The sequence below is a fragment of the Panicum virgatum genome, chromosome 2N (assembly GCF_016808335.1).
Source record: "Panicum virgatum strain AP13 chromosome 2N, P.virgatum_v5, whole genome shotgun sequence".
In the NCBI taxonomy this organism is placed as follows: Eukaryota; Viridiplantae; Streptophyta; class Magnoliopsida; order Poales; family Poaceae; genus Panicum; species Panicum virgatum.
This window is the reverse complement of record NC_053146.1, coordinates 35,500,364-35,527,419: the sequence shown is the minus strand read 5'-3', so window position 1 is coordinate 35,527,419 and position 27,056 is coordinate 35,500,364. Positions and strand designations below refer to the sequence as shown.

At 43.8% G+C, this 27,056-nt stretch overlaps 1 protein-coding gene and 1 long non-coding RNA gene across 4 annotated transcripts; both read right to left on the bottom strand.

Moving 5' to 3' along the window:
• Window positions 1–690: 690 nt before the first annotated feature.
• LOC120660283 (pyrophosphate--fructose 6-phosphate 1-phosphotransferase subunit alpha-like) lies at window positions 691–6,657 on the bottom strand. Its single transcript, XM_039938717.1, has 19 exons — window positions 6,138–6,657; window positions 5,091–5,263; window positions 4,866–4,978; window positions 4,441–4,515; window positions 4,238–4,351; window positions 3,724–3,791; window positions 3,562–3,645; window positions 3,410–3,463; window positions 3,203–3,283; window positions 3,032–3,125; window positions 2,838–2,911; window positions 2,641–2,751; window positions 2,500–2,544; window positions 2,374–2,430; window positions 2,173–2,277; window positions 1,958–2,074; window positions 1,758–1,861; window positions 1,283–1,448; window positions 691–1,181 (listed from the first exon to the last, which is right to left on the bottom strand). The coding sequence occupies exons 1-19, from the start codon at window positions 6,225–6,227 to the stop codon at window positions 1,044–1,046; spliced, it is 1,863 nt and encodes a 620-aa protein (XP_039794651.1). The 5' UTR covers window positions 6,228–6,657; the 3' UTR covers window positions 691–1,043.
• Window positions 6,658–7,405: 748 nt separating this feature from the next.
• LOC120660287 lies at window positions 7,406–10,231 on the bottom strand. Of its 3 annotated transcripts, XR_005669490.1 has the most exons (6): window positions 9,730–10,231; window positions 9,333–9,439; window positions 9,160–9,237; window positions 8,958–9,076; window positions 7,961–8,202; window positions 7,406–7,805 (listed from the first exon to the last, which is right to left on the bottom strand). It is a non-coding gene; the product is annotated as an uncharacterized LOC120660287 (long non-coding RNA). The 3 variants fall into 3 exon arrangements; XR_005669489.1 differs by having other exon boundaries at window positions 9,160–9,439; XR_005669491.1 differs by lacking the exon at window positions 9,333–9,439.
• Window positions 10,232–27,056: the final 16,825 nt, after the last annotated feature.

The following is a 27,056-nucleotide window of genomic DNA, read 5'->3' as shown; positions in this document are numbered from 1 at the left end:
GCACCAGGCAGCGGTAGGGGAGGCGCAGGAGGAGGGAGGGGCGGCGGCGGCGCATGGGAGGAGACGACGGGGAAGGGGCGACAAGGCAGCCGACGAGATCGGTCCATCTGCTCTGCTTGACGACGCGACGGCGCGGCGGATCAGAGGGATCCGCACGCTGATCCTACGAGGGCGCAGCCCCCGGCGAAGATCGATCTGATTGATCTCCCCGGGGGCGGCGCGAGGGTAGTGGAAGCCGGAGGCCTAGGGTTAGAACCTAGTCTCGTGATACAATGTAGGAAGGTAGGATGCGTCTAATGTGGTCGATGTATTGCATTGAGCCCCTTGGCGGTATATATAAGAGTACATGGCTTGGAGGGCAAGTAGCCTCTCCTAAAGATAAGGAAGGAAGGTTATCCCGGGATTACAATCAATCCTAAACTAACCATATCGGGAGTTGCCTAATATACTCTAACACCATGGCTATGTAGCATGTTAGTATATATAGTGTGGTTTTCCTTCAATTTGGCAATAATACATTGAAAAGTTCAAACAACCATCTGGTTGTTCCAAGTCTTGTTGGAACATACAGAATAACACAATACTGATGGGCTTTGCATTTTCGCTGAGAAATCTGGTAAACAACAACCATCTCTGAAGTGCGGGTTACACTGAAGAACGGCACTTGGATGTGTAATTAAAACCTGTACGGATAGAAACATAGTTCCATTCATATCGATTTTCCAAGATCATATTTACTGGAGAACATGTTGCTCCGACATGGTCGATTCTGCAGGCAAATACCTTATAAAAAGTTCAAATTATGTGACTGAAATGTTCCGGGTAGCTTAGGCATTGAAGCTATCCTATGTAAAATGTTTATTGATATGAATGGTATGGTTCTATCACTCGCCGAAAAGGAAGATGGCACAACAAAAAGAAGCTACCAAACAACAGTAGCCATAGAAGGTACTCTAGATTCACCGTTGACGACTGGATTGATGTCATGTGGCAGCCAGATTTTTTCTGATCAAATCCGAGCATATGTGACAAAGATTCAAAAATCAGTTGAAGTGGTAGAGAGGAAGCTCAGCATTGAGGGGCGCCGACATGACCTTGAGCACATCATTTACTGACGCCATCGAGCTTATTGCTGCCTTCAGAATCTCCCGGGAGCATCCAGGCTTCAGGATGGTCCTCACCTGTGCCATCAGATTTGACAAGTTTAACAATAGATACTGTCTTTCTCTTCTTCTGAAGCTAGATACATATCAGAGACATGCTTTTTCTTTAACGCACAAACCTTTTCCAAGTAGTCTTGCAGTATCTCTATGTCGCCCAGGTAGTCATGGCCTTCGATTGTCAACGTGATAGGCTTGGTGTCTGCGCCAGGTCCTTCGAATTGAATGCCTCCTGGAGTTCTGTAGAAATCATCTAGCAGAAAGCTTGAGGCTTTCTCTCTCAGGACCCTGATTAGTATGAGAGAAAGAAGAGTTTGTTTATACTTTTCCTGTTTTTTTTAATTTGAATTCAACAATGTTAACGCCAACGAATGTAGTTATAATTTTTGTCGTCCTAAAAGTTAAGCAAAAAATCAATCTTTCATTTTATCTACCATGGTCTATTTCTGTCCATGAACATTTTTTGTTAACAAATTATGCATTTTAGTGGAGGAATGAATTCTACACAATTTTATGTTGATCCTTTAAGATGGTTAAAAAATTTCAAGGTCCAGCCTTCAGGTGATCAAATAAAGAAAGATGAAATTCCTGACTTACGCATATGATTCCGCTTTCAGGTCAATTGGTGAAGGATGAATAACTGGCCTCCCTATGGGAACAGCTCCAGGACCACGCAAGTGCCTCCTCACACTCATCATTGCCTGTTAAGAATGGGAAATCATTACATTGCTGTCTTAAAACTGGTTACTAGAACATATTTCACAATGAAAACAAAGCAAAAGGCTAAAGGATAATACTGTTAGAGGAACAGCAGCGCATCGCCACTTGTTTGTCGAGTCCTTCAAATTTGTTACAGTAGCCATGTAACCATTCAATCCAGTTGCTACCAGTTGCACACAAATATGGCCAAGAACCTGCATTCTTTAATGTTTAGATGCGTGCCATACCTATTTTTGTTCAAGAGAAAACGACTTTGTTCGAATTAATGACTTTGTTTATATTTGCTTCTTACATAAGCATAGTTGCAGTCAAAGTTTGATGGTAGTGATCCTCGAGCTTGAGAACCAAAGAAGTGGCACACTGAACTGAATTTTCTTCCCTTGTAATTTCCTTCTTTCTGAAAATCACATAACAACTTTAGAATTTCAAAAAAGCCGCAGCTAGAAAAAAATGTAAATATGTATGCACAATCTCGTAATGCAGTGGAACTTACTGTTCTCTTGTTCATTTCTGCTTCTACTAAATGAGCTAAGAGCTGCTCCGTATCGATCTGTAAAAGGATATGTCTTCAATAACTGTGAAAGATAAATTTTGATGAAGAGCTGAGCATTTCTTAGACCTGGGATAGCTGGGCCGAGTTATCAGATTCTTGATGCAGGACCAACTGGACACAAAATGTTTGAGATCTTCAGAACAGCATTTTGAAAATAAACTATTACTGAGTGTAATAGTAAATTCAATTATACAAGTCATGCAAGACCTCTCTCCTGATGAACGGTGGCAAGAACTTGAACAAGGCAGCGGCCCACGGAGACAGTTGAGATGGAATCTCGTCCTCAGGAATATTATTACTGTGGAGATTATTGATTTCCTAAATTTTTTTAGAATGAAAACAGGTGAGATTTAACAGAACCACATTGTTTGTCCTGTCCTTTAAGTGTAGGAATTAAGATGTACCTGAATGAGTGCATACATTTCCGGTATGCTTTCGATTAGTCCCTCAGGAATAAGTAGCACTCCATGGTACTTCCCTAAAAATAAATATCCCATATACCAGATTATCGTAAGATATAAATGCTTGTGTTAATTTAGATATAAATAAAGTTCTTTTTTAGCAAGTATCAATCAAATAGACAATGAATTGTTCACACCTTGTGCCGCCCGTGCTTCTACTCCCTCACATATCTTGTTTGTAATTTCCATCAATGTGAGCTTTGACAATGCCACCTCCTCTCCTAAGATAACCTGAATGCAGACAATTAGTAATGATGCAAAGACAGCACTAACATATAATGGATTAGTTACAATTGATCAAACCAGACCATGTTAGGGTGCGACTGAAGCGCGCATTCGAAGGCAACATGAGATGCTTTGCCACCCATCAAGCGAACAAAATAGTAGTACTGAAAGAGAAGAAATCGGTATGCAGAGCAAGTGTACCATTAACAAACAATCAGTTCTGCACTACTGACTCTGAAAAATAAATGACCAGAAATTTTCAATGCATTAAATGAGATATTGCGCTATACCTTCCCTGCTGAGACCGCATCGAGGCAAACATTGCTTATCAGCTGAGAGTTCACCTGAAAGAAAATTATGATGATACAAACTTTTCATTTTTTAGCATACGAATTTGGAATTTGGGATTTCTGCATTGCAAGTAATATGCCACAGGATTCACCTTGCACACGGTATCGAAACCAACAGTTGTTTCCACAAACTGATTCTTGAGATCACCACTCAGGGTTACAGGTACACCTGTAACCTGTAAAATTTGTGTGCTCTCTGAAATTTATTTCGGGTTGCAAGATAAGGATGATGTCTGCGAGTAATGACTACATACTTTTGTTTTGCAGTTATGCTTTGCAAATGTCTCTGCAAGCTGAGCAGCATCTGAATTGGAGGTCACGCCTGGAAATTAAAAACCTTTGAGAATCACATTATTTATCGCGGAAACCAGGATAGTATCATGATACATGTAGTCATTAGTTTTATTTTCAAAATTATCTATATCAGAGGCTAAAATTGCAGTGGTCTCGGGGAGGGAGGGTAGCCCGGTTGGCTTAGATGCCAAGCTCCAAAACCAGAGTGCCGGGTACGAATCCTAGGTAACGCATCTCGCTGGGAAGTGAGAGCATTACCGGTCAGGAGTATCAGAGAGAGAACCTGGCCCCTGCTTAAGGTTCCAATGAACCTGGAGGATAACCTAGCCTCTGTCCTCAAAAAATTGCAGTGGTCTCACACATTTTATTTTGATATCATGGAAGTCACATCTATAAATATTGAATTCCATTACCAACCAACATATGGCTACATTTAAAAGAACAGATTTTTTTTGTTTTATATGCTTGTAACACCTCCAATGATGATTAGTCCATCCAAGCTAAGATCACAGCATGTTGACATAGCAGCATTCACTTGCTCTGTCGTGCGGATTTGATCAACAGTTCTGCCGAGCAAATCAAAACCACCTTCAAGAAGGCAAAAATTTCCCAGTTATCAACAAGTGTAAAACTACATAAGGGATAATGGCTTCATAAATGTTAAATGTATACATAACCTTGGTTTTTGTACGACGAAAGTACATCATCTGTGATCTCTAACGTCTTCTTTGCAAATAGGCCTTCTGTGCCACCTATAAAGTAATACAAAAAGATTAAATCAAATCATGCTCTTATATCTTTATGTTTCTTCTAGAAACTAAACTATGATCTAATTGCTTCATCAAAGTATCTCAGACATTAATGACGAACTCATAAGGAAATATGAACTATGTACCATGCAACTGGGTCATAAACATGATTGCAAGAACAGAACATCCAAGGGGATAGGCTTTAGATTTCGCATTATGGCGTATTTAGTGGATTTTGACAGTCCATCTGAAATTTCTAGATTCCTTTTTATTACTGAACCATGAGTTCCTTAGCATAGAAACCTTGCTTGTTGACTAGTACTTCGAAATTTTATCATGTTGACTTTGCTCACCTACAAACCCAAGCAGAACATTGTGTGGATTCTGAGCTTTCATAGCATCATAGGTACCCCATATGACATTGTGCCCTCCAGGTGACTGTCTTCCAGAAAACAACACACCCACCCTACACATAATAACTACATAAGTTCAGATATGCCGATAAGATTATGCGTAATATCCTGACATGAAGATGCAACTTCTAGTTGCCATCACAGTAATTCGGATTCAAATCAGACCTAATTGGTGGGTGTTCTTCTATGACCTGTGTATCAGAGACCATTGTGTTGGATTCTAGAAAGTGCACCAGCTTCTGACCAAAGGTGTGCGGAAATGCCTGTGCCACAATATCCGCGCATTTTGGATCGATGGTTGTTGTTGGGTCACCCAACTCCACTCTGACTCTGGTTCCCTGGTCATAATTGTTGAAATTTGTAACAGACAGTTTTCAGAGACACAATATAATAATACTTTCAAGGTAACATTCATGTATCTAAAATTGCCATACAACGTAGTAAACTCTAAGCATGTGGCTAGTGGCTGGTGCTAACTAAAACTTCTCGTTATGGATTTATCAGCACTAGTTGAAACTTCAAGTTAAAGAAGCATCACCTCGTTAAAGGTAAATTTATCAATCTGGTCAAAAGTTTCATAATTGGAATTCTAGAATCAATGATTCCAACGTTTCTATACGGTGACTGGTGTCTAAAATAAATTATTATTTTTTCTAAGGAAAAATAATATGGATGAACTGGAATTCTGTTGAAAGAAACGGGGCCTCGGAGGAAAAAGAAGCTTCTGAACCAAGAAGTCTGCTTCCTCTAGAAGAAGCAAAATTGTCATGCACCGGTCAGAGACTCAGAAACTTGTTAACTACAGTCTACAGGACCTGTACTGATAAATGACCCAATGATCACTAATCACCGTGGCACCCATGTCTCAGGACTCAGGTATCATCAGTGCTACTTGTGAAATTTGTGTCACCTAGACCCAAGATGAAGTGGCATGAAGCCTGCGTGGCAGAGGTTCTTTCTATGCTGCAAGGCGACAAAAAAGTTCCTCGGTTCATCCAAAATTGAGCTGTTTTGAGCTTTCCATGTGACAGTGAAAGGAAGTGCGCTTCACATCAAGAACACAACAAATAAACTTGCAATTTGCAAAGATTCACAACACTCTGAAACACCAAAGGTGTAAGATATGATGCAGAAGCAACCCAGATGAACTGCAGGCCGATTGTCGTTTTTAGGAGTGCATCATGCAGCAGGGGAGGAAAGTGGCATGCAAACCTCAAGACATGGAGGCAGGTCCGGTTGGTACAGAGCCCTCCTCCGCTGCAGACCGGTGAGCTCCCTCGGCGAGCCCAGGTCGGCGTTCATCCTTAACAATCTCCTCGTCCTCCAACAGAAGTTAGTAACCGTTTACAATTCTTCCTGGGTGCAGTTGTTGAGCTCTTCCGATTCTCCCTTTTTGTAAGGGCAAGACAGGAGCGGATCAACGGAAGAGGAGTAAAAGTTTGCAGCTGATGAGGCTGCTGTTTGTTGGCCCGGCCCCTAATGCTACCAACAGCAATTTGACCCCATTTCCCTTGTTAACCTGTTTTCTGTGTGTTGGAATTCAAAGGTGTGATTGTGATGGGTCAGGCAGAATGACCTTCTAGGTGACAGGCTGCCGCCTCTCCCCATGGCCCGCCACGTGTTTGGACCAAAACTGGAAGTATTATTCTGTCTTTTGCTTTCAATAAATTCCTCCATGTAAAATAATTCTTTACCAATAATTCTTTTTTAGGTGAACAAGAAATCTTGTCATACCAACGAGTTTTCCATGCACTTTTTTATAGTACCTGAAACCTGATGATAGGGTTGGTAGACTGCTACAGCTCCTAACAATTGAAGGGACCCTTCCCATTGGATCACAGATGGAGCCAAGCAAAAGTGATTGAAAAGAATGAAGTAAAGAGCCAAGCGAAAGTGTTGTTCTGCAATAATTAAAATGCTCCTGAGCTATCATCCGTTCGATCGTTGGTGTGTCTGTCAGCATCAACCGAATCAATACTCTTCGTGGTGGGGTCAGACCCAAGGAAAGCAACCTCTGTTTTTGTTTACTGTGATGTGGAATGATGTTTCATTCCATTCGCCCTTGTTTGTCGCCGGCCTTGAGATCGAAGCTACGCGCACATAAAACAGATGGAGATGCAGTTCGCCAAGGACCAATAATTCAGATTCTTTGTTTGCAGTCCTAGGTTTCATCAGCTCCGAGTTTCCTAGACATTCGTAGTTTCCTATGGATTTGGATGCCCTTTCAAACTTCGGCAGACCCTAGCCAAAATGACAGTCGAAAACAAGCTAAGGGCTAGTTTGGCAGCTCGTGGCTGATTAGCCCCGGGAAAAATGACCCCACCAGGATTATTTTGGAATTGGAAATCCCCGTCCACCTGCAGGGCAGCGCTGCCCCCTCCCCTGTCGCTGTTTGGAGGTGGTCCTGACGCGGGGCAACCCTGTGGAGGCAACTGTGCCACCGCCATGCATGCTTTTTCTTTCTAAAAAAATACCAATCAAGAATACATGACGTATAGTAGATAGTAGTAATCGTAAGTTAATAACTTCACTTTTTGTTCATGAGCAGACTATCGCTACATTCATGAGCAGTACATTTCGGATTACATTCTGAGTACCAAAACAAGCCCTGCTCTAGGTTCTATGGGCAACTACAGCAGATCCTTAGTTGCGGCCAGGCACCATAGGTGCACCTCCTCTTATGCAATCTGCAACAAACGCTGAACTAGAATTGTTGAAGACATAGTCGTTCCTTTGCTTTCAGATGAGCCAGGCGCCTCAAATCGCCAGAGTCATATCTCTTGTAGCTAACTGACCATGACAATTTGTAACGTAAATGAAAGAACCAAACAGCAGCATATGCTTTCAAGATGCAAGAGACTAATGACCGGCCAGTTGCATCTTGCAAAACAGAAAGAAAAACATCAATAACTACAATAAACTCATACATGCTGGGAAAAATGAACATACTCCTTTTATCCATCATATCCAATTATATATTCATCTTGCGCTAAAGAAAACACGGGGAACGTAGGAAACAAAGCCATTTATCTTACCGGTTCTGTGGATGCACGGCGATCATGAGGCGATACTATAACGCTTCATGCTCAAATTATTTCCACTACGGTGTCAGACAGTCAGGGGGTACTGCATTTGCACCTTGAATCGAAGCCACAGTCGAGATGGACCTCATCATAAAGATATGAGAAAAGGATACTTGAACAATCTTGCTTCTTCATCCATGCATTCAAACCATCATGCATAACTGACAAGTCAATTTTTGGTTGAACCAGAAACCCTGAGATTTTAAAAAGAAAATAATCAGAAAGGGGACTCAATGTAGTAATTTGTTGTGTGCCAAATACTCTCTGGGTCTGAACGTGTTGTTAGAATTTTGTACTTGCCGTGAGAGGCCACAGATGCACTATTAAAATCAAAAGTCAAATCTGCCGTGCTACTTAGATGATAGAACAAATGGATACACATTGGTGCTCAAACTCAAAACTTAGGTCAAGCTTCAACAGCAAGTGAGCTGTACACTCACCAGCAGCAGAGTCAGACATACAAAATTACAAAGAGATACAAGGGAAAGATCTCACCCAAAAGGGGTGCGCTTATCTCTATCATATAATCATTAATCAGTACAAATCAAGCCATAGAGTTGAACACTAATTAATATTTTTAATTGTAGTATGCTACCACAGGCAATATCCTCCTACTCATGAACATCTGAAGCTGGAGCAGAAATCATACACGAGGTCAGTTTCATTCAGAAGTAAAGAAAAGCTGCTATATTTCTGGTGCAAAAAAAGGCTTAAATTTGTACAAGTTTAAAGAGAGATCACTTCTAAACTTGAACATTGAACTGAAGACATAGCACATAGGCCACACGAACCTAATGAAGCATATAGAAAAATGCATAATTTAGATACTGAACTTCTGATGAAATGGAATGTATTTTCCCCTGAAAAGCATGTACAATTGTGATGCCTAACACCTGGTGAAATGAATATATTTATGTGTAAACACTTGACATATTTGATGGGTCAGGACCTGTTCTTGACATCAGCTTCTCTGCGGCCAAGCCATGGATCATCAACTGTCAGTACCTTGTAGCTGGCCTTTTCAGCCCTTCCAATAACCTGTTGCACTAAGTTCCTGTCCTTGTATACCTTAAGATAAGAACCATAAGCAGTAAGGCGACATTATACCGTGCTAGGAGAAGTTAAGAGTGTAAAGGGTATGGGTTTAGTACTGAAAGTTGGAAGAAACGCGTTCCAGGTCCTGCCGAATTAACCTCTTCAATACTATAGGATGACCAGGAAGACAATGTCTGAAAATATGATCAGTTATAATCCTGCAGTTTTCAGCTGACAACTAACTACATAGCTTCGTTAGACTGGACATAAATGCTGGAGCTGGACAGACCTAAGCCAATCCAGCATTCTCTGCTAATTGATTGGATAGTTAACGCCTACTACAGCCAAGCAGTGCCTGCGACATCACTCTCTCCAGGGTCGCCCTTGCTCTGTCCTCTAAACAATCGAAACAAGAAAAAAGAAACAGCAACCTATTTTAACCAGCAAAGAATCTTCCACAGAATTGTTCACTGATTTATCAACCACAATCATTGATCATCGATGCAGGATCATTGATTTGCAGCTGAGGTGAGCTAATCAAATTAGACAAAGCAAAGCAGCAGAACAACAACATGATAAAACAAAAACTTGTATCATCGATGAAGAATCTTTATCAACGTGTACTACCCATACAAGGAACCAGTGTAAAGTGATTTTCCTCAGCAACCAGAAGAATAGGAGCTTACCTGGGCCAACAATGTCGAGTGAAGTGATTAGCAGGTTGTGAATCTTGGAGATGACAGCCAATCAGACGAGAAATCACCAAGGTCGTCTATACAAGATCTAGGAATCAGGAAGAGGAGATCAAACCCTAGGCAATATAATAGAGGAGAGGAAGAACTTGCATATGACGAGGAGGAAGATGAAGTGGAGCCACCGTGGTGGTTGTGGAGGCGGCCGAGGTGGTGGCGTCATCGCAGATCGAACGTTGAGGGGTGCGGAGGCAAAGCAGCGTCACCAACAGGGAGCTCCAGGGGTGGCATCTGGACGGGGGTGAGGGGCGAGGGCGGAGCAGCAGCACCGAGCGGAGCCGAGGAGCGGAGGAGGAGCGGCAGCGCGAGCAGGGAAGCGGAGCAGGTGGCGCGGCGGCGGAGCGCTCGTCTCGCGTCGCTCGTGAGAGGACGGGGACGACGCGCCCGGACGCAAGAGGTGGGGACGAGCCTCCCCGGGAAAACGGCCTCGGGTCGCCTCGGGGGTCCTATGTACGTGTGGAAGATAAATAAACCATTCATTTTTAAAGCCCACTCTAACCCAATTAATTTACATAAATATTCGACATTTTTTTTAATCATGTTTAACATTTTTTAACCATGTTCAACATTTGTCGTTCAAAATGTTGAAACTACATAGACAAAATGTTGAAATTGTGAACATCAAATATTGAAACTATAAATTTAAAATGTTGAACCATGTATCCGGGACCTTCTTCTCCGCCTCCGGCGACCTTGCGTCGTGTGGCGGCGCCAGGGGGCAGCGGCAGCCGGGGACAGGGCGGGGCGCGGCGGCGCCAGGGGGCAGCGGCAGCTGGGGGTGCGGCGGCCCGGCCTCGACGGCAGCCGGGGGAGGGGGGGGGCGGCGCCCGAGGGCAGCGGCGCGCGGGGCCCGGCCATGGGCGGCAGCCGGGGACGCGGCGACGCCCAAGGGCAGCGGCGCCCGGGGGCCCGGCCACGGGCGACGGAGCCGGGGCAGGGGGCACGCGGTGGCCCTGCCACGAGCAGCGGCGGCGGGGCAGCCGCGGCGGGCGCGCCAGGGGAGGGCCGCACGGCGGCGGCGCAGCCCCACGTAGGTGTGGCGGCGGGCGCACGGGAGTGAGAGATGGTGTGGGGATTAGGGTTCTAGTGTGTTGATCCAACGGTGGTAGATGATTGCAGGAATCTCAAACACTGAAAGGTGGATAAGAAAAAAACTTCCTGAAGATATATAGGATCCACCGCCCCTTGGCGTGGGCTTCCAAACAGTGGCCTCGTCTAGCCCGAGTCAGATTTCCACGCTGGCCTCCTGCCCCGGGAAAAGGCCGGGATCCCGGCGGGGATCTGGGCTCCCAAACTAGGCCTAAGGGTGTGTTTAGATACCCAAAATTTTGTAGCACTACAGTAACTTCGAACGTTTGACCACTAATTAGGAGTATTATATATGGATAACTGATAAAACCTATTCCATAACCTCTAGGTGTAATTACGAGAAGAATCTTTTAAACCTAATTTGATCATGATTAGACAATATCGTGCTATAGTAAACAATCTCTAATGATGGATTAATTAGGCTTAATAAATTCGTCTCGCGATTTCCCGTCTATCCGTGTAATTAGTTTAGTCCTTCTAATCTTCGGTTGAAAACTGCTACATTGAATTCCGTCCAAAATTTTACAGGATCTAAACACATCCTAAAGACTTCAAAAACTTATATTACAGCGAACTTTACGTGCCGGGTATCTTTTTATAGAGAAAGGGACCACATGTACAGCAAACCCAACATTTTCAGAATTTTTCATTCGGATTCAGGGCCGTCTTTCTTGTTAGCAAGACGAGTGATGAATTTGCAAGAAAATGAGATATAGCTGGTCAATTTTCCTACCGGATTGTAAGTCGTAACAACAGACCATGTTTTTTCAACCTTCTGTTTCCTCCTTCAGATGCACGTGCTAGTGGTGGACGTACCGAAGGCTAGCCGTCCCAAAACACATGGATTTAGACTCCCCCAGGTCCCAGCTGAACAACGGGCCATGGTTTTTGAAAGGCATGCATGCTGCTAGATTATCATATATAATAATTAGATATTTTCTTCTGGTGGTCAAGGTTAATGTGACTGTATTATGCTGGTTGTTTTAAAAAAGTGCAGCATGTTGGTACCAAACTTATGCAAACATATGTGAAGCAAGGACAGCAGCGGGCAGGCAAGACAGCTAGGGATGAAAACAGATTGGATGCGCACAAATATATACAAATACAAATACATATATTTATTAGGATTTGGATACAAATAGTGTTAAATGTGCTGGATATTTCCTATTTGTCGTAAAGCTATTTGTTCGCAATAGTCAATGTTAATAGTCATGTATTAAAAAAATTTAAAAATATTTTAAATATAGTCAAGTGTGACCTTGTTTGAAGATCTCGCTGTAAGAAAAATTACAGTGGAATCGAACTTTAATTTAGATACTCTGTTTGGGATTTATAATTTCTTTAATGTTGATACTCTCTTGCATGTGCCGTATCTTCATCTAATTTTATATTCTTACTTTGATAACATGTCGCTCTAGGGATTACAGTATAGTGGAGAAACTTTTATGCTTTTACCGTAGAGGGACTGCGCGCGCAAACAGTCCCTGCAACGATCTATTGGGCCAGGTCTATCAAAAATAGTTTCTGTAATATAAGTATATACAGATGATTATTGGTGGAATTGTCGCATCTGGTGACATATAGCATCTCTCCAATCGATCTTGTTTGGTGCCATGACAATAATAAGGATCACATTATGCTATGTCAAATGCTCATACATTTGCACCAAGTCCTCCTAACTCTGGTCCCAAATCGCCCTATGTGTAAGTGATGATATGAATTATGGTGTTCAAGTTTTGAAGATTTCCGGAGCTCTATACATGTAAAAAAAAAGTTACTTCAACATGTGCATGCACTTATTAGCAGTTAGATATCATCTTATTTTTAGTATATCTTTTGAAATTTTTGGGAATATATATAAGAATGTAGATATCAAGATATCTAGTAAATATTCATTATTTGTATTGTTTATATATTGTTGCCAAAATCTGGTCTTTTATTATGAAGACAATTTAAATGTGAAATCTAATTCTGTAACAACCAGACTTTCCACATGATGTGGCGGGGAAAGCATATAACAATTACCTACATGAGCATATCATCCTTAATAGAGAACACAACAGAGTGAAGACTAAATCACGTATGCACAATATTGCATCAATAGGGCTTATATACAGAGATTGAAGGTTCGATCATGCATGATTGCTCCATTAGACAAGAGATGAATGCTTGGTATGGGACATTTGAACTTAATCCCTTCCTTCCTAATTATGGGTTCAAATTATTGTAGATCATTTTACCATTTCTAATACATAGCAAGAACTATGACCAGATACATAGCAAAAACTACTCTCTCTCTATTCTATTTTGATAGACATATTTTCAAAATTAAATTATTTTCTAGAAAAAAGATTGGTGTATGTCTATAAAAACATCAAAACCCGAGGAGTCGTAACTAATGAGATGATAGCAAGGTATTTCTTGTTGGTCGTTGTACTGATTGTTGTAATTCAAAGTCTAAAAAACAGTATATGAACAAGAGACTTTGAATGGTGGCCAAATTAATGAGAGGATGAAGAAAGTCAAGAAGTTCAAATGCTGTAGCTTTGTTTGCATTCATCTCAACTCTTTCATGAGCTGTTCATATAGGAGGTCAAATTAACAAGAGACTTTGAATGGTGGCCAAATTATAGGAGGTCACTTTCATGAGCTGTAACAAGTGAAGAACAAGAAGTGAAATAGAGAAAGAACTCTTCCTCTCTCCATCTTTGCGTGCCTCTGTGATCTGTGTGATTGCTGTGTACAAGAAGCTGATTTCTAACACGTTATCGGCACGAGGTCTACAAGAGCTGAAGGTAAAAAGTGAGAAATCAGTTGTGAAATATTCACACACTCTTGGTGGCGCGGCCTAACCCCCAGGCCGCAGCACGGCTTGGCCTCCGGCCGCTGGCGCAGGCAGCTCCCCAGCCAAGCGCAGCCTCCGGCCGCCGGCCGCCGGCGTAGCCCGGCGCGGCTCTTGCTGCCGGCGCGGTGCGGCCTGACCCCCAGCCTGGCGCGGCCGACCCGGCCGCCGGCGAGCGCCACGGAGGGGCGCAGACGTGCCCCATGTGGGCTGGTGTGAGAGCCGGCACCTCTCCTCCCTTGTTCCCTTCGTGTGGACACGAGGAGCAGAAAGATGTACAAGCGACCGCGGAGCTTACCTAAATGCCCCTATTGGTTGCTTTTTCATGCATGTCAGATCCCCGCGCCCCACCTGCATGCTTATACTTTGTATTTTTTTTGCTGGGCCCCGCATCCGGTCAACTGAACCGAGGCCGAGCGGTGAAATGTGCCTGGGCGGGTACCTAAAATTTATGCCTGGTTGTTTTTTCCCACGCTTTATTTTCTGCAAGGTGCAACCACAGATTCAGCACTAAGAACATTTTAGCATCTCCATGCATGTAGTAATAATTTATTTTTCTATACTCCATGCATGTAGTTGAATATCGCAAGGACTGACAATTTGAAGGAAATTTTTATTAAGGGTTTACAACTCTCGTTAAATGTGGCAAGGAATTCAGCTGCCATAATCTGCTTGCTTATCATATTTATTAGCAGGACTCTCCCAACTATGATGTTTGCATCAATATTACAGTATTACCACAACAACAATTATACAAGGCCAGATGTATATGTTACAGTATAAACAAGCATGTACTAAATGCAGTTTCAGCTCTACCACTACATCAGGTACTTTTTCACCAATACCCATTTTCAGGTAACTTTTCACCAATACCACTTTTTAAAAATAAACCTTGCCAGTGCATTCACATACATGTTAGTTCATAAACTTGGCACATTTTAGAATAAAAACATAAGGACTGAAAAGGCCTGACACTTTTAGAAGGTATGGTACATTAATTTCAGCTATAGTATGGTTGCTGAAATGTAACAAAAACACAATGAGCTTGCTGATTCACCATTCTATCAAACCAAGGAAGTAGTTGCCACCAACTCTTCAAGATTGCTGTCAACCAAACTAGAAATGGTTCCATCAGTGGTGTTGATAACTGTCAAGGCGTCAAAGGTGCGGATAGACCAACATAACGCAATTACGTAGTCAAGGAACGCTAGAAGAATGGCTTGTATCGCAGATCAAAGTATCAAACTGCTATCAGTCACATAGGCTGGTCCTTTTGCCATTAAACAAATCAGATGGATAGAATAGAAAGAGGAGATTTCATGCACAAATCAAATGGCAAATATAACAGAGTTGATTCATCATTCTATCTAACTATGAGAATAGTTGCACCAATGAATGATTGCAAAACAAAACAAGATTGGGACTTAAAAAGGTTAGAGGTTTTATCTATAAAAGTATATAGCACATTTTAGAACAGCTATATAATGACTAAATGGCTCTGATCATTAAATAACGCAGAGAATGAAAAGTATGTCACATTATATAAAAGTAGGAAAAACTATCTCAGCACCAAGATGAGGCAAAAGGTTGCTTAGATATCTACTGAAAAAGGCCTTTGCAGGAGATTGTTTTGCGAAAAAGAGGTACTTTATTGTATCCCTGCAGCTACCCCCTTTTTGAGCTTGTGTAGATGCAGGCATGCAGCTGTTTTGTGTCGATAAACAATTTGGCTGTTTTGTATCCGATAAGCACTTTGTTTTATTTTCCTGTAGGGTTTTGACAGGCACTGTACCTCAAGCTCGAAAAGGAAATGTTGCAAGGCTATGTTGCGTCTGCACTGGAGCCAAGACCATGGCTGGTACATTAGCAAGGTGTAAAGGACATGATCCAACAAGGTTTTATATTTCCCAAGAATGTTCGAGAGGTTTAAGAAAGGAACCAGGAAGAGGTCTAGGACTGACGAAGGTACTTTTCCATCTAGTACCAACTTTATTTATGGTTTACCTTGTTTACTTAATTGGAAATATTAACACTTTACCTGTCATCTTTTTTGTAAAGAATCTGTACTGGGTCATGAAGAGAAGACTTCAAAGAAGAAGCCAGTCAGGGGCCGCCAAGCCTGAAAGTAATTTGTCACTTTTTTTTTTGCTATTTTGGTGTTGATCTGTTGCCCCCTGGGATGTCCTAGCTGCGTGTTCCCTTGTCAGGGCAGGTCGCATAACTTTGGTCCTTTTGCGGACATTTTGTAGCAGCACCGTCTAAATTAGACCGACTTAAATGCACTAACCATCATCTTAATACTTAATCAAGTTACTGTGCACTTAAAACGGTGTAATCTGACAGGGTGTAGGGTAAATCCTGATTAAACTGCTGTACTCCAGGATCACAATTGCACTAGTAGGCTCGTACGAAGACGAGCACAGGTGATACAAGCATACAGAAAACCTCAAATTAATTTACAACACGAGTTTTACATAAAAGGTTTGAAAACAGACGACAGAGTTCAAATACACAGCGAAAGTTTAAAAACCGAGTTCGAAATACAATACGGTAACCACGACGACGATACAAGGTGAGCTTCACATCCTGTCCACCGATGTGATGCCAACCTGCCCGATCTTCATGGGAAAGATGGGGCCCACTCGACGGTCCACCCAGGAGGAAGCGGTTGTCCAATCCAGGATGCACATACCTCCTCGAAGTCAGCGGGCACACAACCTACTCAGGAGGGTTACAACAACAACCCTGAGTATACTAATACTCAGTAAGGCTTACCCGACTATGGGTATACTTAGCCCACTAACTAGACATGCAAGCTTTTTGGCTCTGGAGTTCTTTTGCTGAAAGGCTGCTAGCAGTGAATCCTTACTTTCAATATTTTAGCCCCGTTTAGAATATCAAGTATTAACTAAATTCGCCTAAGTAACTAGAGCACACATAGTGGATCAGGTTATCCTTCAGTAAATACAATCAACTGTTTCATTTCATTCTCACTTCCATCCTTTACTACGATGTGACAGAGAGATCAATGTTCTTTTATCCGAGAGAGACGGCGAATCGATCCGATTTAACCTTGCAAGGTGGACCTAACACCCCGTCGGGCCACACACGTCAACTGTTCCCTTCGTCATCCCAACGTCTGAATCACGCTTGCCAAAACCCGGGTGAAGGGCCCCTCACGGCGAACTCCCGGAGAACCCGGAGGCGACATACATTCCAACACCCGCCATCATCCCACTCCCAGAATAGCAGGTCGCGATTCAAAGTATCGTTGCAATTCAGGTAATTAGCTTACCGGTTTCGACTACCTCCTACTCCCGGCATGTGGTCAGTACTGTTCAATCCTTGATCAATGTGCCAACAACGGTACGGTCCTCAACAGACACAGACGGAGACTTACTTTCCATTCATACCAAATCCTTACTTCAACTTGTCTCCGTCCGGTCTCCACTTTTCTTTCTTTCCGGGTATATACTCGAGAACTTTAACAAGTAGCATAGCCCTATCTCTCGCGAGTGACCGGATATCACTCGACTGCTATCGCGTTCCTACTTAGCAAAGCATTTCTAACGCCACCTACAAGCTAGTAGAAACTCACAGGTACCTATAGAAATATGCAAACTAGGGTTTCATACAAATCCTATAGACGTAAATGCACAATTACATAGATAAACATGGAATACTAAAAGTAAAGGTTATGCTCCGGGGCTTACCTTGCAAGTTAGCGGGGTTAACGATCTCTTCTGGACCTGGCTCGACAGCGGCTTCGGCTTGCGGTTCCCCTGCTTGCGGCTCCTGGATCGGCTTAGCGACTAACTCGTATACGGCTTCGCTCGTGGCGTCTACATGTATGAAAAAAAAAGATGTCATGCAAAAGTTAAAACGGTGCAATGGAAATAATATAAGTGCTCATGATGCAATGCAAAGCGATTAAAAGAAGATAAAATTGGGTAAGCAAAACCAACTAGAGATTTTATTTATTGGCCAGCAAATAGAATCAAATTATTTTCAAGTGAAGCCTATTTTGATTCGAAAGCCAGAACACAAGATTAAACTAAAACCAAACCAAAATTTTAGCAGAGGCAAAATTGACATTTTACAAGCATGACTATTTTTCCTCTGAAGATCTTGATTTTAGAAACCTAACAAAATTTAGTTTGCATTTTTTTCACATTTTTTTGCTATTTACTACGCATTTTACAAGATCAGTACACAAAACTGAAACTGGAATTCAACTGGAAACCGGAACCTCCGGGTTTTGGAAACCGGAAGTTCCGGTTTTGGGGCAAAAACAGGGGTCAGCCAGGCCAAGGCCTTGGCCGGCGCGGTCAGGGCAAGCCGAGGCGGCGGGGGCGCTAGGCCGCATCACGTGGAGGTAGAGTGGACCGCAGGGAAAGGGCCGGGGAGGTAGAGTGGACCACGGGGAAGCTCACCACATCGTCCAATCGAGTGGAGAAGGGCCGGAGGTGGTTCGTCGATGGAAGGGCGGAGCTTCAGTGGAGAACGTCAATGGCGGCCGGCAGTCTGGAGCTCGACCCGGCCGGGTTTGGGCTCAATCGAGCTCGTGGAAGGGTGTGACAGGTGCGGGGCTAAGCTATGGAGCTCGGGGCTCGAAGGATTCGAGCGGGGCGGCGAGGAACGGCCGGAGGGGCGAGCGACGGCGCTCTGCTCGCGCGAGCTCGAGGAAGGGGATGAAGGGAATGGAAGGGAAGGGAAGAGAAGCTTGCAGGGCGTGCGCAAGGATAAGGGCGGCGCACGGAGGGCGAGGTTCACCGGGATGCTCGATGCATGGCGTCGCCGGCGGCATAGTCGCCGGTATGGGCGCCGGAGTAGGTGAAACAGAGCAAAACCAGAACTTCTGGTTTCCAAACCCGGAACCTCCGGGTTTTGGGGCAAAACAGATTCAATTTTGGAGCGCCCAAAACTAAAATTTTCGCACAACAACTTGAAATTTGGCCAAAATAAAAGTTGTAGAGGAAGAGAAGGTCTACAACTTTGCTTTTGGGCGAAAATTGATTTGGAGCTCGGATTAGGGAGAAAAATGTGCTCAAAGTTCGATTAGGGTTGAGTACTAATGACGGTCATTAACCAGCTAATGACGTCGCTGAGCCCTAAACAGTGATTAAACACGTAATTAGCATTACGATTAACACAGGGGTGTTACAGCCCTCCCCCCTTAAAAGAATCTCGTCCCGAGATTCACGCACGATAGAAAGTATAATGCGAGAAGGTTGAAAGGCGAAGTACCTGGATGAGCGTTTAAAAAGTCCGGATACTTGGATTCCCAAAATCCCTCTTTCTCCCAAGTAGCTTCATCTTCGGAGTGATTACTCCATTGAACTTTGTAGAATCGGTTGGTGGTACGACGAGTAACTCGATCCTTGCGATCAATAATCTTGATAGGATGCTCAGGATAAGTGAGATCAGACTCTAATTGAATCGAGTCACTTTCAACAACTTCAGTCGGAACTCTAAGGCACTTTCTGAGTTGTGATACATGGAAAATGTTATGAATTGCAGAAAGATTCACTGGAAGATCCAATCGGTAAGCCACAGGACCGCATCTTTCCACAATTGGATATGGACCGATGTAGCAGGGAGCTAACTTCTCTTTTATCCCAAACCTTTGCACACCTTTCCAAGGTGAGATCTTCAGATAGACGTGGTCACCAACTTCAAAAATGAGTGGACTACTCCTTTTATCAGCATAGCTCTTCTGCCGAGACTGTGCGATCTTTAAGTTTGCTTGGATAAGACGTACTTGTTCTTCGGCCTCTTGAACCATGTCAGGCCCAAAGATAGTTCTTTCCCCGATTTCAGACCAATTGAGAGGTGTACGGTATCGACGACCATACAGTGCTTCAAATGGTGCCATATTGATGCTTTCTTGATAACTATTGTTATAAGAGAATTCAGCTAATGGCAAGCATTCATCCCATTTCTGTGGATAGGCTAAGACACATGCACGAAGCATATCCTCCAGGATTTGGTTTATTCTCTCCGTTTGGCCATCAGTTTGAGGATGATATGCAGAGCTTCGAATAAGATGGGTTCCCAAGCTAGCATGCAATTGCTCCCAAAAACGAGCAACGAAATGGGTTCCTCGATCGGAGATGATAGTTTTGGGTACACCGTGTAAACATAAGATACGGTTAATGTACAGCTCAGCATACCTCTTTGCCCGGTAGATGGTATTAACTGGAAGGAAGTGTGCCGACTTGGTCAGTCTATCAACCACAACCCAAATAGAGTCGTAACCCTTTTGAGTTTGAGGTAAACCGACAATGAAATCCATGCTGATGTCTTCCCATTTCCATTCAGGAATATTCAAGGGTTGAAGAGTTCCAGCTAGCCTGAGGCAACTGGCCTTAACCCTTCGACAGATGTCACATTCGGACACATACTTGGCAATTTCTCTTTTCATCCGAGTCCACCAAAATCGTTGTTTAAGATCTTGATACATCTTGTTGCTACCCGGATGGATTGATAGCCGTGAAGTATGAGCTTCGTCAAGAATTTGTTTTCTGAGCTCAAAATTCTTAGGCACCACTAATCAGGTTCTTGAACCATAACACATTCTCACTATCTTGGTGGAAGCAATTCACTCTAGGGTCTCCTTCTGATAGTCTTCTCTGAATTTCCTTCACCCCTTTATCTTGCTTTTGTGCCGCGATGATGAGATCACGAAGAGTAGGAGTAAGCTCTAGATGAGCTAATGTGCCATGTGGTACAATACTTAAGTTCAGCTTTTCCATTTCAAAGCAAAGAGACTCGCTTAATGGTATAGCTGAGATGCAATGACAATGAACTTTGCGACTTAGCGCATCGGCAACCACATTTGTCTTGCCTGGATGATAATGCACTTCGAGCTCATAATCTTTAATCAACTCAAGCCGTATCCTTTGACGCATGTTCAAATCAGCTTGAGTGAAAAGATATTTGAGACTTTTGTGGTCTGTATAGATGTTGCACAATGTACCCAGAAGGTAGTGTCGCCAGATCTTCAGAGCATGGACCACAGCTGTTAATTCAAGATCATGAGTGGGATAGTTTTCTTCATGCCGCTTGAGTGATCGAGAAGCATAAGCAATCACTCGGTTCTACTGCATCAAGACGCAGCCAAGTCCTGTGCCTGAGGCATCACAGTAGACATCAAAAGGTTTTTTTGTGTCAGGCTGGGCCAAGATTGGTGCCGAAGTAAGGAGCGTTTTCAATTTTCGGAAAGCTTCTTCACAATGATTACTCCAATAGAACTTGACACCCTTTTTAAGAAGTTCAGTCATCGGTTTTGCAATTTTGGAGAATTCCAGAATGAACCGACGATAATAACCAGCTAACCTCAGAAAACTACTGATTTCAGGAACAGAAGTTGGGGCTTCCCAATCTAGTACATCCTGTACTTTACTAGGATCAACGGAAATACCTTTAGCAGATATGACATGACCTAGAAATGGAACTTCCTTCAGCCAGAAGTCACACTTGCTGAATTTGGCATAAAGTTGGTGCTCTCTAAGACGCTGAAGTATTATGTGAAGATGATGAGCATGTTCTTCCTCATTCTTGGAGTAGATCAAGATATCATCAATGAATACCACGACGAACTTATCTAACTCCGGCATGAATACTGAATTCATGAGGTACATGAAGTAAGCGGGAGCATTGGTTAATCTGAAGGACATCACCAAATACTCGTAAAGACCATAACGAGTTGAGAACGCTGTTTTTGGTATATCTGCCGGTCTGATTTTAATTTGATGATAGCCCGATCGAAGATCTATTTTTGAGAATACTTTAGCTCCAGCTAATTGATCAAAAAGAAGATCAATACGGGGAAGTGGATATTTATTTTTTATGGTGACTGCATTCAGAGGTCGATAATCCACACATAACCTTAACCCTTGGTCTTTCTTCTTTACGAACAGAGCCGGGCATCCCCAAGGTGAGGTGCTCGGTCGAATAAAACCTTTATCTTGCAACTCTTCTAACTGAACTTTTAATTCAGCTAACTCACTCGGAGTCATTCTATATGGCCTTCGAGATATGGGTGCTGTGCCGGGTTGTAACTCAATGACGAATTCAATATCCCGATCGGGGGCATGCCTGGCAAGTCCTCCGGAAACACATCGGGGTATTTACAAACCACAGGAATTTCTTCTAAGGGTTTTGCCTCGAGATGGTATATGACAGTGGCTGGAATTTCATGCTGAGAAAGATAAATATCCATAGAACCATATGTGGGAGAGTTAAGCCGGATGACACGAGAAGAAGTATCGAGGATAGCACAGTGTTCCTTCATCCAATTCATCCCAAGAATAACATCTATCCCCTGACTTGGAAGGACAATGGGTGTGGTCCGAAAAATCATCCCGCTCAAGTCAAGGGGCACATCTCGAACTAATTGGCTGGTACTTAAGTGTATGCCTGGTGCATGAATGATATACAGCCTTTTCATTTGAAATACATGCAAGTTGAGCCGTGTTACGCATGCTTGACTGATAAATGTGTGACATGCTCACGAATCAGATAGCACAATAGCTGGGCAGTGGTTAATGGAGAACATACCCGCCATTACTTGAGTGCCTTCGGGAACGTCTTCCAGGGTGGTGTAGTTCACGCGACCAGTCTTGGCAGGCACAATCTTCTTGTTTTGATCCTTCTGGCTGTAACCTTGACCCGGCGCATGAGTCTTGTAGTAATCCTGCCGAGGTGGCATACGGCATTCACGTGCGAAATGCCCTAGTTTACTACAATTGTAACAGGGGTAGTTGTTGGGGCGTGGAGCTTGTAGCACTAAAGACCTCTGCTGCTGTGTCGGAAAGCGGGGTGCCCACTGCTGCTGTTGCTGTGGTGGTCTAGCGACCCAACGACCCTGCTGTGGAGGACGGTTTGAAGCCTGCTGATTCCCTGTCTGAACCAGTTTGTACCTCTGGGGTGCATTGCTAGTGGATCCAGCAGGTGCCTTTCTCTTCTTTTTAGCTTTGTGCGCCCGCGTGGCATCTTCCTGGGTAATGGCTTTATTAACTAGCTCGGTAAAGTTGTTGCAAGTAGTGAGAGCTAGTTTGTCCTGAAGCTTTGTGCTGAGTCCCCTCCTGAAGCAATCCTGTTTCTTCTCATCCGTATCCACATGGAAACCACCATACTGGGATAGCTGATTGAAGGTTTGAGCATATTGGAGCACGGTGTTGTTCCCTTGCTTCAGGGCTAGGAACTCTGCCATCTTTTTCCTCATCAAGCTCGTAGGGATGTGGTGAGCTTTAAAGGCTGCCACAAACTCGTCCCAGGTGAGATGTGTACCAGCAGGAAGTAGAGCCTTGTGATTAACCCACCATATTTTTGCAGGGCCTCTCAGCTGTTGTGCTGCAAAGACGGCTTTGTCCCTTTCTGTGCATGTGAGGATACCGAACTTGTCCTCAATGGTGCGAATCCAGGCATCTGCCTCAAGAGGATCATCTGCCTTGTGGAACAGAGGAGGCTGGGTGGCCAGAAAACCGACATAGTCAGTTTCTGCTGGTGGTGGCGGGGCTTGTCGGCCTCTGCCGGCATTGGCTTGCACCAGTTGCCTCATCAATTCAGTCTGCTCATTGCAATCGGCAATAAGAGCCGCAATAGCCTGAGCCAAAGAGGGAGGTGGTTGGGGCAGTGCTTCGTGATTCTCATTGTCATGATTATCACCCATCTACAAAATAACCATCCCCTGGTTAGCCATTTCACTATCAGGACTAATCCATGCAATTAAAGAATGTGCATATATAATATGAACACATGGCATGAATCATTTCCCTCGTGATATGGTTCACCAAGGGAATAAAATGGCTTGCTTCGGTTGAAACCGTCTCAACGCAATAAGTTCCGTCCAGAGTAGCTCTAACATATGCAATACTAAACATCGCTCAACAAGATTTCAGATTCGAAGACAACCAAAGCACAGCTCATAGTTGAAGTTTCACACGCTGACAGAAAAGATCATTACAGAAGTAATTTTACATTAAGCAGCCATGCTGCATAAGCTGGAACAAGGTTCATTACATTAGCAAAGCCCTGCTGCGAACAACAAAATAATATTAGAGAAGGGTTCATAAACGACCCGAACAACACACCACTACGAAAAGAGGGGTCTTATACGACCCGGCTACACGCCACACTAGCGAAGGGTTATCCTACATGACTCGAACTACCGAGCCACAAAAGAATTCTCAACCCAAGGTTAGCCTAGAGCACAACGTTGGTCATCCTACCCAACTATCCTACAGTTAGGCTACACTGCAAGGGGAGAATCGACGCTGTCCAGCTACGTCCTCATGGAGTCCCAGGTCCTGACTCGACTCCAGACACTCCCTCAATCTCCTCCGAGTCTTCTTCTTCTTCTTCTTCTTCTTCTTCTTCTTCTTCTAACTCCTCCTCCTCAGCTGCTTCGGCCTCCATGTCTGCTACTGCCTGCACCTGAGCCTGGACATCCTCAATCAACTCAGGGGCCTGTTGAAGCTGCCCCTCGAGGTGCTGCACCATCTGAGTCCGGTTCTCTAGCTCCTCATGCATCTCCTGAATCCTTATCTTTCTAGCTCTGGACTTAGCCTTCAGGGTCTTGATCTTGTTCTAGGCGCCAATCATGTTTTGCTCATGGATATGAGCCTCTCGAGCCTTGCTCCTCCATATTGCATTCTCCTCATGAAGCTGCTCGTACATGTTGATCAGGCCAGAGGAGTAGCTGAACGAGAAGGCCATCCCGATGTTGTAGTCGGGCATCATGTAGTTCATGTTGCGGTTCACCCGATCTGAATAGGCTTGAGTGGTCTCATCCTTAAGAGGAATAACACTGTAGGGAATATCCATAATCTCGGCATTATGCTTCTCGGAGAACTCCTCAATGGCCTTCCTAGCAGCGATCTCCCAGGAGTCTGCCAGTTTCCTTCCATACACTGTGAGCTGCCATGTGTCCCATTCCTAGCGAGCGGGGCAAGCAGGAATCTTCACTATCATCTGACAGCGCTCGGTGCTCAGCAAGATAGACTCATGTCCTGAGTACTGTGGGGGCTCAGTGTAGTCAAACGCCCTGAGCATCTGCCACAGCAGACGAGGAAAGTGGCCGGTGTGGAGGGCACTGGAGTGCGCCCAACCCTCAGTGTCCACGATCACGTGCGTGAAGCTAGCCATCTGTAAGAACACATAGTGCTAACGTAAGTCACAGTTTTCAAAAGAAACAGATTTAAATTTGGCAACGCAACATAAATAAATTTTTGAAGAACGCAGAGTAAAAACATGGCGATCAAAATAAATTTTTATGAAGTGCAACCATAAGCAAACAAAGCGATCTACCAACTCGGCTATGCAAGATGCAAGATGCATGCACGTTCTATCGTTTCTCACCCAAACAAGTACCAAAATATGGTATACGAGGACGACCGGTGGCACAATTATGTACTCTCCCTATACATATAGACTAGTCGTTCCTACGATCAAGGGTTTCATAGCGCGCTTAACGTGGTTAGTTACCTGCACAAGAACACAGAGTATAAATAACCACTTCTGGACCCTTCGTGCCAGCACTCACGAACGGCCCCCATGTGTCCTACGCCACACGGGTAACGCATATTTAGTTTCCCACATATTCACACATACATTACCATCCACTATAGATATGGCACCCAGACATTCGACGCTGAATAGGCAGCGCTGCATACATCATAACAACGTATTCACTTCCCGTACACTCGCCTTACGGGACATCCAAGGGTAGATGTGTCCCAAGGGTCACGGTCATGGCCAACCGCATGACAGGTTTACATCTCGTAAATTGCCTTACAAGATGACCGTGATTACAATCACATGGTATGAAATCCGCACTCCATATCAGGCGGCAGATAGTGACAGGTTCGTTTGAATTGAGCCTTATCATCTCCTCGTATGCTCATCATACGGGACCCGCGCACGTATGAAACACGTGGGCTATTCTAAAGGATTACCAAGAATACTTACCTTGTTTACCTTAGCGTAGGTGCGTCATTACTGTGCAAGAAATAAGGTTTAGCAAAAAGTAAAAGCTGAAAGTGCTGGAATAAAATAGATACTTAGATGCCACCTAACTCAAGTAACATAATTAGGGCATACGAACTATCTATCCTATTCCTTAGCACATCTAGCGTCAACTTTTCGAAAAATCCGAAATCGTTGCAAGGTAAGAGTTACTTAACTTAATTAAGCATGCCAGTAATCACCCCAGTGCAATTTAGAGCTCTGATACCAGCTGTAGCAGCACCGTCTAAATTAGACCGGCTTAAATGCACTAACCATCATCTTAATACTTAATCAAGTTACTGTGCATTTAAAACGGTGTAATCTGACAGGCTGTCGGGTAAATTCCGATTAAACTACTGTACTCCAGGATCACAATTGCACTAGTAGGCTCGTACGAAGACGAGCACAGGTGATACAAGCATACAGAAAACCTCAAATTAATTTACAACACGAGTTTTACATAAAAGGTTTGAAAACAAACGACAGAGTTCAAATATACAGCGGAAGTTTAAAAACCGAGTTCAAAATATAATACGGCAACCACGACGACGATACAAGGTGAGCTCTACATCCTGCCCACCGATGTGATGCCAACCTGCCCGATCTTCATGGGGAAGACGGGGCCCACTCGACGGTCCACCCAGGAGGAAGCGGTTGTCTAATCCAGGACGCACAGACCTCCTCGAAGTCAGCTGGGACACACTGCTCAGGAGGGTTACAACAACAACCCTGAGTATACTAATACTCAGCAAGGCTTACCCGACTATGGGTATACTTAGCCCACTAACTAGACATGCAAGCTTTTTGGCTCTGGAGTTCTTTTGCTGAAAGGCTGCTCGCAGTGAATCTTTACTTTCAATATTTTAGCCCCGTTTAGTATATCAAGTATTAACTAAATTCGCCTAAGTAACTAGAGCACACATAGTGGATCAGGTTATCCTTCAGTAAATACAATCAACTATTTTATTTCATTCTCACTTTCATCCTTTACTACGATGTGACAGAGAGATCAAGGTTCTCTTATCCGAGAGAGACGGCGAATCGATCCGATTTAACCTTGCAAGGTGGACCTAACTCACATGACACGTGAAAACCCCGTCGGGCCACACACATCACCAGTTCCCTTCGTCATCCCGACGTCTGAATCACGCCTGCCAAAACCCGGGTGAGGGGCCCCTCACGGTGAACTCCCGGAGAACCCGGAGGCGACATACATTCCAACACCCGTCATCATCCCACTCCCAGAATAGCAGGTCGCAATTCAAAGTATCATTGCAATTCAGGTAATTAGCTGACCGGTTTTGACTACCTCCTTCTC